At 31.9% G+C, this 12,169-nt stretch overlaps 1 protein-coding gene across 9 annotated transcripts in view; it reads left to right on the top strand.

The window, feature by feature from the left end:
- The window catches only part of PAPOLA (poly(A) polymerase alpha), a 73,519-nt gene extending 62,126 nt beyond the window's left edge, over positions 1-11,393 (top strand). For 2 of the 9 annotated variants that reach the window (XM_051978421.1, XM_051978419.1), the window contains exons 20-22: positions 685-747; positions 1,686-1,760; positions 3,913-6,129. In XM_051978421.1, the coding sequence (XP_051834381.1) occupies positions 685-747; positions 1,686-1,760; positions 3,913-4,008 (234 nt within the window). In that variant the 3' untranslated portion in view covers positions 4,009-6,129. Of the gene's footprint in view, positions 1-681; positions 748-1,685; positions 1,761-3,912; positions 6,130-7,300; positions 7,573-10,331 lie in introns of those variants that run through there. The other 7 variants (XM_051978420.1, XM_051978418.1, XR_007950754.1 and 4 more) reach the window with 6 other exon arrangements.
- Positions 11,394-12,169: the final 776 nt, after the last annotated feature.

Here is a 12,169-nt window from a genome sequence, read left to right as displayed (position 1 = left end):
AGTGTTATACAAGAATATAGTCACCTGCATTTAGGGGAAAAAAACTTTGAATAATTTTTAATTTTATGTAATATTTTACAGCTATAGAGTATACAACAATGACATTTTTTTTTAATAAATAAAAATCTCCAGTCTCTAAAGAGAGGAATAGAATCCCCATTTAGGCGAGGTTGGTTTTATTTTCTCCAACTTATGTTCATTGCTTAAGTTCTTAATTTATTTTGTAAATAAACCAGAAACAAATCACTAATTTTTTTTTTCCCTGAAAAGTTACTAACAGTGGGTCTAAATCATTTGGGATCACTATTGTATTTTGTAACAAAATTTAATTAATTTTGACTTTTTTATTTTTTTGATCAGATGGATTATTTATGGCATATTTATTTTTGCAACTATCCTTCTATGCATCTGGAATGTCTTCATAAAATAGATGTGACTTTTTGTCTAATTCTCTTTTAGTACTATTTTTAGAATTCAATTCCTGTGGGTAGAATTTGTTGATAGAATTTTTAGAATTTACTTTTAGAAATAGTAATAATTTCTCTTTTAAAACAATTTATGAGTCAATTAAAAAAATTAAGTAGTTTTTAGAAGCTAAAGTATAAATTGATAGATTATTTTAAAATTGTGTTTTTGTTATTAAATCTTTTTCCCTTTTTCTTTTCTATGTTTTTAAAATAGCAGGATGAGACAAGTGAAGATGCCAACTGTCTTGATTTGATTGAACATGATAAACAGGAAACAAAGGTATGCTATTTTACTCCATGTGTAAAATAGTGCTACCCAACTCTCACAGAGGTAGAATATATTTTTGCTAGATGACAGGGTTTCATTCCATACTCTTATCTACTGTCCACAATTAACTTTACTCTTTTTTCTCCCCTTTTTTCTTTTTGTAATCAAAGTAGCAGTTCCTTTTAGCCCAGTGAAAACATTGTCTGGGGTTTGCTGCTGAGATGGAAATGTTCGTGTCTTTGTGCATTTCTTTTGCTATAGTGTAGTACATTACAAATAATTAAGCTTAGTTGTAAAACTTGAAGATTGTGAAATCTCTTGTTCTGTTGATTCTAAGTAACAATATTTTTCTTCACTTCTGCTGCTAGCGCTTTATTATGGGAGTTAAAGAAAATCCAGTTTTATTGGAGCCCTTGCTGAAAAACTGTTTTAACTTTTCCCTGTACATAGCACGTGGTTTTGCTCTTAATTTCTTTATCCCAACTGCTCATTTTGAATTTCAGTGTAAATCCAACAAAAGTTAGTGCAAGATTTTTTTCCCCCTTTCTTACCTACTTAAATTTTGTGTTCTGCTAATTATTATCTCAGTACTCATTTATAGTATAAGAAAACACTATACATTAAAAAAAAAATTAATGTTGATTTGTATAGTGGATTATTTCATCACTCCCACATTGGAGGGTGATTGAAGAGCTTGAGATATTTTGTTGTGATGGAAAATTACATAAATGAAATATTTGAGTCAGAAAATTAGCTTACAATAAAAACCTTGTTTGCAGTTAGCTATATGATTTTAGTCTTTTTTTTTTTTTTTTTTTTTTAAGCTCTCTCCTTATTGGAATCCTAGCTAGGATTCCCACCTACCTAGTTTATGGTACTCTTTATTAAAAACTACAAAAATCCAGTGATACTCTCATTTAAAAATTAATAACTCCCCTCCCCCTCTTTAGGAACAACTTGATACAGAAACAAGTACAACTCAATCTGAAACTCTTCAGACAGCGGCTCCTCTGTTGGCTGCTCAGGTACTAAAGCAAGTAGAGTTGGGGTTGTGTTTTTTAATGTTCCTAAGATGAGTAAGTCTTCAGGAATAATAATAGTGCTTATGAAATTAAGTGTTTTGAGATCAGTTGTGTGAAAGTGATTTATTCAACTAATAATGAGTTTTTTGTGCAGGCTGAAGACAATTAAGGGATCAAGTATGGCCAATCTTTTCTTTTTTAGTGTGTAAAGATGCTGACTCTTCTTTTTAATAGTAGCTATTTGATAATATAACAAGTATTATTTAATCTTTACTTGCCATATTTCCATTGTGATATAAAAAAATTTGGATTACAGGACAAAGGATAAGATTAAAATTTTATTTGAAATATGTAATTCTTTGTAATTTTGAATATTTGATTTTCTGAGTTGTACCTATTACCTACTTTTGTTAATTTAACTTGAGTATTTTTTCTTACAAGTAGTATTTCACTGTGTTCATTATTGCTTTGTAGCAGAGGTACTCTTGGATCCTTGTGTGTTAATTTTCATATGAAAGACTTGTGTATAAAATGGGAATACACATATGTAAAAACAAGAAAGGAAAATTTGTATGCTGTAGTAAGAAATGAATTTGTGTAGTGTTTGTGATTATAGTTATTGAAATAAAAAGGATAGCTCTTGGTAGCATGCAAATAATTATCTTTAAATTTAATTTTTTTTTTTACTGTCCCCTCCAGCAGCATTTCCTTGTATGTTTTATGAATAACTCTTTGCACATTGATTGGTGAATTCTTTTTTTTTCCTTTTTAAGTGACTACTATTTTAACTTTTAATTCTTTTGAATTGTAAACAGCACTAAGATGTCCTGCTCACTCTTTGCTACAAAGGAAGTATTTTTCTGAAATTTTATATCTGGTGGACATGTGAAAATTAAATTGCATAAAAATGTCACTTTCTTGGGTAAACTTAAGAACATTTCTATTCATTTGCACAGAAGGTATGCAGAGTTTGATTTCAGTAAATTTGACAAGACTCTCAAAAAGTAAACCAGTATAACCTGACCAGTACTCCTTTTAAATTGTATAATAAACCAGCAAGCATTTATTAAGCTTTTAATAACATGCTAAAGCATGTGGTGGGGTCTGTGGATATCAAGACAAAAATAGAAACATATTTTTGCTCTCAAGGAGAGTATAGTCTCTTGGTAGAAATAACACACACTCTCTCTTTCTTTCTCTCTCTCATTCATTCTCTGATTCATTATTCTTGTTTTGACTTTATTTTATTCCTAATGCCTTATCATTACATATTTTAAACATATAGAAGAATAAAGTGCATATGGAGGGAAACTTGTTACTATGCTTTAGGCATTTTTCTTAAGATTCCTTAGCCTAATACTTTTCACTTTGTCAGTTACTGTGTGATATTACTATTTAAGGAAATGTTATTGCCACTGAAGAGAAATATTAAATAAGAAATGAGTATAGCTATATCTTCCCTTGTGGTATTTTTATAGGTGAGAAGTAATATTTAGTTATGTGTTTTATAAAAGTTTTTTATCATATGTTCAAAAAGGCAGCCCCAAAATAGTCAGTAATTAGTATCTATTATTTCTGTTATTTTGTGAAGCTCAAAAACACCTTTATTGAGGAATCCTGCACTTTTACTAATAAGAAATAAGCTTGTATTGTGACTAAAAACTTTTTGAAAAATTATTGGTAGGAAGGGGAAAAAAACTTCTTTGAAACTTGAACAAGATTAGGAAACAGGGCATTCAGGATTTTACTGTTGTTATGTATAATTTATGATATGAAACATGGATGTTGAAATGAAATGAATCTTCACTCACCCTTAAAAAGAAGCTCTTTAAATTTACTCAAGATTATAGTTGGTGATTCAACTTGGTGTGAGACTTTTTTAACTTGATGCTCCTTTGAAGTCAACTTCATTTTGCTTGAGTGCTCATTTTAGATTGTTTGCATCTACATGTTGTTCAAATTCTACATGTCCCAGATATGTCCATATTTAATTTTGCATATAATTCTGATTATGATTGTCTAGCATTTGGTTTATAATACATTCTTACCATCATGAACCAGCATTCATTCAATTCATAGTAAGTGAAAAGTTGATAGTTACATTGAAAAGTTGCAAAGCTTTCAACAGTGTTGTTATTTTCACCTTCTTTCTCAGAAAACATCCAGTACAGACCTTTCAGATATCCCTGCTCTCCCTGCAAATCCTATTCCTGTTATCAAGAATTCAATAAAACTGAGATTGAACCGGTAAAAACAACCTCAGGGGTCCATAAACAATATCTGCCAACTCAACCTGTTGTCTTCTAATGCTAAAAAGGAGAATGGAGGGTGCAAGACTAGACATGACTGAAAATGGATTTAGGTTTATTTGGTGAACCTCCCTTACTGGGCTAATCAGCACTTGATCGGAAGTCCAGGTTAGTATGTGAAGCCAGGAGTACTATTAGTAATGTGTTAGCAACAGTTGCATTAACTATTTCAAAGGATTACTGCCTTTAAAAGAAAAAAAAAGGAGGAAAGAACCTCAAGTTATATTTGTATCCATATTTAACATCTGATTGGATTTCTGTTTGATGCATTGTTTGAAAAATTTGCAATACAAACTGGCATAAGAATTCCTTATATTGATGATGCACTTTTATGTATTTTTTATTAGAAAGTAGAACTAATTTTTAGATCTTGAGCTTGATGCATTTTTATTTTTTCCTGAAGTTTCTTCATCATTCTATAAATTGGATAACATTGTACAGTGGTTACACTATTGTACTTGGAGATAAATGATATGGTTACATCTAGTTCAGTCCCATTGAAGTAACCATAACCCTTGAAAATGAAATGTTAAATCTTGGGGTATGTCAAATTAAAAGAATAATTGGGAAGTAGTTGGTTTTGAATGGGACATGATTAAAAAGTAGTGTATTGGTTTTATTTATAAAGTTTTTTAGTGCATACAAATCAGCGATCAAACAAGCTAATATTTTTTCCCATTGAGCTAACAATGCTCCATTCTTCTCCCTTGCCTTCAATCTTTTTCTTTGACAAGAGCTTTTGTTCCTTTTTTTTTTTCCCCCAGTTTGTATGCACACAATAGGAGTAATTTCATCAAAAATTATTGCCAGTATTTTCTTAAGCCATGATGTGAAACAAACCATCCTGTGGCCACATGGCACAAACCATCAAATTTTGGTCTTATATGCTTCAAACTTTTGGGTGACTAAGTGGTGCCTGCAAAGCATAACATCTCTTAGGATGGCCATTTGATCACTAATATAAAAAGTTTCATATGTACACTCCATAGATTTCCTGCTGCAGCCAAGTAAAACATTTCAAATTTTGAACATAAAGGCAAAGCTATTTTCTCCAAGAATTTAAAACTAATTTTTATTTTTAGATGGCTCACCAAAAATTGTCCGTTAAATATTAGATAGAAAAAAAAGCATACTTAAAAAAAACATTTCTAGCAAGCACTTGACATCTAGTCAGCTCTCTTTACTCCTTTTTGTTTTATTCTTCACTCTTATCAAAAAGATTTAGGAGCTCCTTTCTTTAAAAGGAATTTTAAAGTCCTTCCTGATTGCAACAGAATACCAGTATCTAGAAAAAATGTGAGGGATACCAGATGTAGATAGCAAGCTTAAACTTAGTTACTTATTCTTAATCTGGGGGTGGGGGTGGGGGGAAGCAAAACCAACAAAAATCTTCCCATATTTTCTGATTAGCATGTTTTATGAATCCCCCATTGTGCTCCATCTTATTACATGTGCATTTTTCATGTTAAACTGCAATTACTTACACTCTTCCACTGTCCTTCTAAATTAATTTTATAAAGTTGGAGTGTAGTTTCTTTTTCCCCTTAGGCTATGCAGTAATTGAGGCTTTCTTTTCACCATTTCTTTAAGATGTCTAGTATACAATATTTCTATTTCCCTTATCTTCTGCCCTGTGCAGCCACCTTGCCCTCCCTTTCTACCACCTATGAAAAGATGATTATACTAACAGTTGAAGCGTACAAGGTGTCTGTGTATTTTGTGTAGCTATGGAGTTTAGATCGAAATTGCCAGGCACAAATTTAGTCTTGTCATTTTGTTTACACATTGGGGAAAATAAAATTCAGTTTATTAAACGTTTCATGTAACTGCACCCAAGTTTTTCCAAGCAGGAAACTTGGAATTTTTCTGTATAGTGACTTTTTAATTCTAGTTTTCATAATCTGGAGATCAGACTGTTGCTTTCGCATGATGTATGTAGTGTCTCATGACTGGAGTTTGCTTTGTTTTATAGTATCTGTACTCCTTGTATTTTTCAAGAGCTATTTTGTAAACAGATGATGTATTTCTCCATTGAAAACACAATAAAAAACAGCACAATCCCACAGTTGCCTGATTTCTTTTGACTGACTTAAATTACTTTTTTTTTCTCTTTATATTAGATTTTGACTTAATGGTTTAATTGTTTACACTAGTATAAGCTTTGTAGTGATGCATAAAACATTACATGAAAGAGAATTTATCGCATATTTGTTAATTTCTAACATGTTAGATATTCCATGATAGCTATAGTCTTTTAGTCATTTTGTGATGCCTGGGAAAATAGGGTTGTTAAAGTAAACCTGTTTTAAATCGATTTTATATTACTCATCAGGTATTTGTTTTCGACTGTTCTGCTTTCTACATATCAATGAAGAATGTAGAAGATTGAGAAATTCACTTTAAAATAACCTATCACAGAAGCATTATTCAGCCAGTATTTGTAATCACTGGCTTTTAATAACTCAGAATTTTTTGAGGTAGCGTTGTTGTTTTTCTTTGATGTCAGTAGGTGGCACTGTTGCTTTATATTCAGCAGTGATTTCTGCATTTTTTCCCCAAAGCTTATAGACAGAAGCAACCAGCAGAGTCCTATATTTATCATTCATTATTAAAAACGTCGTCGAGGCATACTTTCTCTTCTTTATAAGACACCAGATTATTTAGCATTACACACTAAGTTCTTTTGGTTGAGGGGGGAAAGATGTATTCCTTATAGTGTTTTGTTATTTTGACTATTCTGCTTAAATGTCTCAGGCTGCTTTTTTTTTTTTTTTTTTTTTTTTTTTTTTTTAAGGGAAAGTATTGAGTGTTTTATAAAAACACTTGAATATTCAAATTGCAAATTTAGGAATTATCAATCACTTAAACTAAATGTAAATATAATTCGTGATTAAAGGGCAAAAGTAATTGTAATGGAAACAAACTTGATTTTTGTGCTCTTTGTAATTTAATCTCAGCCAGTATAATTAAATTGATTCTAACTACTTTTTTTGTAAGCCTGTTGCAGAATTAGTCTTGCTGTTATTTTCCAAATTGACTGGCACTTTTGGGGTAGAGATTTTTTAAAAAAAAATATTATGCCTATGAGTTTCAGTAAACTGGCATTTGTCTTTTTATTAATTTAGTATGATACTAGTAAGTAATGGAGAATTATGTGTTATGTGGAACAGGGTATATTCTAGAATATAGTTTTTCACCTTTCTAATTAAAACCTTTGTTTTTCTCTCCACACAGAAAAATGTTTAGAGTTCTTCGTAGCATTAATTCTGGCTGCACTCAAGGTGGCAATAAATGATCAGCAGCTCCAAGTAGTAATTGTCATATGAAAGGATAAATCACTAAATATACAAACTTGTAGAACAAGCCCTGGAAATCTAAATGTTAGAGCACTTAAATGCTTCATTTAAACAAAAAGATAAACTGTTTACTTAAAAAGGCATTGAACAATCCTTTGCATATACTTTTGCTTATTTTACTCTTAATAAAAACGAACAGTACGAGGAAAATTAGTTGCTGTTAGCTTGAATTGTATTTTTGGGGGTTTTCCATTTCCCTTCCCTTTTCCTTGTTCTCCACCAACTTTTACTTCTCCTATTTAGTTACAATGCTTTCCTAAGATGTAACTAAAATTTTGGTGCTATCTTAATTCAGGTTTGAATATAGTAAATGAAATAAGGGTTTTCAATTAGAATCATGAACCTCAATTACATCAAGGCAAATGGTCTATTTAATTCTGTGGGATCGTTGCCTCAAATATTTGCTGATTCAATAATTTAGCTACATCTTATTGTATACTTGTCAGACTAAAGTAATTTCCAAATTAATATAATACCCCAATTGGCATTAAAAATAATCGAGAGCTGGCATGAGTCTTTCACTATACCATTTAAGAAACAATTTCATGAACTTGAACATTATTTCAACTTTTTTTCCCCCCCGTGTGAGACATGCTTTTGTCTCTCCATTCTGGGAACATTGCTGCAGCTGAGCAAACCACACAAGTATTTTGTTCAAAGTGGTGGAATTTTAAGTACCTTTCTTTTCTCATCCCTTTACAATTCATAAGCTTTGTCTTGAAAAAGTGGGATTGAGGGAATAAATGTTCACATTTCAAAGACCTCCATGTCCATGTGGAAAGATGATGTACTAATTAATACACTTTTTACTTTAATTCTTAAAGATATGTTCCATAAAAACAAAGCTATTTTAGATATTTGAAAGTAATATATACAAAGATTATAAAGTACTGTTTGAAATACTCAGATTTGAAACAGCTATTGTTTAAAATGTTAACTTCATACATAAAAATATTGATGATATTCAATTTAGTAAGCATTTAATATGTACCTAGTTGAGAAGAGGTCCCTGTCAATTTTTGGGGGGTTGGGTATTTTAAATTTTAGTAACAGGGCAAGAGACAACTATTTGCATTCTACTTATAAACTTTTTAAACCAATTTTTATGAGGACAAACTTTATGGGGATTTTTAAAATAATTTTGATTTAATAATAGTGGTTTTAAATCTTAAATTGGTGCTATCAGGACAGGAACGTTAAAGGTTTTTATTGGTGGGGATGGGGAGAGAGTTAATTAAAAAGAGGATTTGAGTTGTGTGAATGGAATGACAGATCCTTACATTTATTTGCCTGATGCCTATTTTGTGATCAATAGCACGTGTATTGCATTCGTTGAGGTTAGAAATGCAATATGTGGTCTGGAAACAGACCAGAACCAATAAGTTTATATAAGAACTACTTTGGTTTCATTAGCTAACACAATTCTGAATTTAGCCATTTGAAGTAATCAGCTACAGACTTGAAACAGTATATAATTTGTTACATACCAATATACTTTATATTTACATATATATATGCATTTTTTTTTACTTTTATATACCAATATACTTTAATATTTAATTTTGAAAAAAGGTAAGTTCATTTTTAATAATGTCCTAATTGATTTTTGAATAGAGATTGAAATATTTGAATTGAAATTGAAAGTTTTTAGTGCTACTAAATAGTATTTTTAACAAAATTGTTCTGATATATTATCTTAATAGATTTAAATGAGAAGCAAAGTAGAAGGGAAAAGAAGCTCGGGCCAAAATCTGCCTTATTTTAAGTTTTTTTTAGTTTGTCTAAAGGACAGGAATAATCCAGATGAAAAGGATCATTTTTTATCTGAATTTGTGTCAAAATAATGGGAACATCCATTTCTATAGTACTCCTCTCCCTCCCCCCCCCCCCCCCCCATTAGAGTTAAGTGATGAATAGTATAATTTTATAGCAGCCTCAGAAGTAAAAAGAAAAGGTGACTAAAATCAAATCTCTTTCAAGGGTATGTACCCTTGAGATAATAGTGCACTGATTCATAGGTATATGATTTTATTTTCTGAATTATTTTTACCATATACAGTTACATATACATTATGCCATTAATTCTTGAGAGTCCTCTAAAACAGGTGTCAGATTAGCCTACAAAGCTGGGGCGCTATGTAGTGCTATGTGAAACATAAAATATCATTTGGGAAATGTTTAACAAAATAAATAAGCATCACATCGTAGAGATTAATTTGAGTCTGTATGTGATAGTATATTTGAGTTTGGTACTCTTAAAAAACAGCAACTATCTCCCCGTGTAATTTCTCCTCTCCCTCATCTCTGCATACTTTGGTTTTGTTATTTTGGGTTTCTTATATGAGTCTTATGCATTTTTTCAGAGTTTGACCAAAAAAAAAAAAAAAGCTAAAATTACATTTATTTAATGACTTTTCATTGATCTGGTCCTATTTGTTAAAACCCATTTAAGACAATCATCTCAGTATTGTGTGTGTGTGTGCTTTTTGAGAATTAAGATTTCATTCCTAAGGCATTTAAAGCATTTATTTTGGCATAAAACAGTGAATGATTTATTAATGCTGAATGGTATATTAGACCTCATACTTCTGACTAATGTAACTTTTCAAATGGAAGTGGTCATTGAAGTCAAGTTAAACAATTAAAATAATTTCTTCCTACCTTTCAAAATTAGTGAAAATTCAGAGTATTCTTAAATAAAGGTCTTAGGCATGAGAAAATGGATATTATTATTATAGAAACAATTACTTGAAAGTTCCCCAACTTTTTGCTTTATTTCTTATGGATGCTGTGTTTTTCCTGGCACAACACCCTCCTTACAAACTTTCGCACTGTATGGTGCCTGGTGCTATGTGATTTCCAGAAATCTGGCATGAGAATTGGTCCTTGTTTGCGTTTTCTGTCTGCAGTGGAGCTGTTAATAAAGAGATTGATGATAAAGTTGTCGGAAAGAGACAGTTGGACAGAACTACTCCCCATGAATGACAGAGGCCATGATCTGCCTTCACAGCCAAGAAAACCACCCCCAGCAGAGAGCCGACCGTGCCTGGACACTGTGCCAAGACTGTTAGAAGGAGCTCTTTTACACTATTAGCCTACTACACGACATTTATTTATTTATTTTAAAATCTAGGCTCTCTTCACACTTTTTTGTCGTTCAGTTTGACATGCTCTGAACAAATACAGTTACAAATAAGACACCTGTGCATTTCCATATTGAAAAACCAGTAATTTATTTTGGTGGGGGTGGGAAGGGAAACAAATGGGCTGTGTTGGGGCAGTTTTTTTCCAAGTAGCAACAATTCATTCTGACCCAGTCTTGTTTTAGTAAAAATCTTTTAAAGTGCTTTAAATTCTTAATTGGGGTTTTCACATGAATGCGTTTATAACTCTTTGGACATCAGTTTCCAAAAAGTCAATTTCTTTGATGGTTAGGATAAATGATGGCTAGATGGTAAGAAAGGTTATTTGAATCAAAATGATTGCAGAATACTATCATTCTTTGCAGTCAGTCAGATGGAAAAAACTGACATCAGTAGAGTGGTTGGTCCATCTGTTTTCTGTGGATTCCTCATGTGGGCCATTAGGAATTCTATCTAATATAAGAGCGAAGAGCAAGAAATAGAAAATTTCCAAAACTATATTTGCATTTAAAAATGGAAAATGAATTTTTATTAACCAACTCTTTTAAGTAACAATTTGTTGATGAGATCTTTATTATCTAAATCCTGGAAATGCTTTGACTATGGATATTGAGTTAACATTTGACTTTGTAAGAGAATTAAGAAATATTGGGGTGAGGGAGTGGAGGTAACCTTTGAGTGTATTCAAGGCTCTCATCTTTAATCAGAGCTCCAGTGTTTTTCATCATTTATTTATTTATTTATTTGTTTGTTTTTGTCATAAACTTGTACATTATTGCCTGGATACCCCTAAATACATGCTGTAAATTCAACATGTCTAAAAAGCAATTTCTTGTCTGCCAGGTTCTTCTTCCTTATTCTGTTGCCAAGTCATCCATTCTGCATTGCTTTTGTATCTCCACTTCTGTGTCACCCACCATAGTTCAAGTCATCGTCCCTCATTTAGGCATAGCAACATCCTGACCAAACTGCTTCATTGTGTTTTACTGATAACTTCAACACAGGTGCCAAGTGTCTTTAGAACACAACCTCCCTCTCCCAAACAAACTGATATTTTTATATTTTGGTCACTTCCCAATCTAAGCGCGCATGCGCGTGTGTTTATGTGTGTAAAATCTATGAAGTGATAGGTATAAGTAAGATCTATGAAGTGATAGGTACAAGTACAAAGCATGAGAATTTCTAATAGAGCTTATGGTCTGAGAATACAAGAAGGTAGTTAAATGAAAAGATACTAACAGCTGGTGGAGGGATCATAAAAGAATTCAGATAGTTTGTACTTGAAATACTTAAAGGGAGATGAGGGTGCATTATGGGGATGAGGGATGGATGGCTAGTGCAAATTCATGGAGACAGCATATGTATGAGAAGGCAAATTTAGGTAGGTGATACGTCAGGATTAGAAGCAATCTACAAATGAAATTGGAAAGAGGCATTAGGCTTTGAAAGTTAAGCAATGGGGCAGCAAGGTGGTGAAGTGGATATAGCACCAACCCTGAAGTCAGGAGGACCCGGGTTCAAATCTCATCTCAGACATTTCCTAGCTGTGATCCTGGGCAAGTCACTTAACCCCAATTGCCTCAGCAAAAAAAAAAAAAAAAGTC

The sequence above is a fragment of the Antechinus flavipes genome, chromosome 2, assembly GCF_016432865.1.
Source record: "Antechinus flavipes isolate AdamAnt ecotype Samford, QLD, Australia chromosome 2, AdamAnt_v2, whole genome shotgun sequence".
Taxonomy (NCBI): domain Eukaryota; kingdom Metazoa; phylum Chordata; class Mammalia; order Dasyuromorphia; family Dasyuridae; genus Antechinus; species Antechinus flavipes.
The sequence above is the reverse complement of the archived record's forward strand: the minus strand, read 5'-3'. Positions and strand labels throughout refer to the sequence as shown.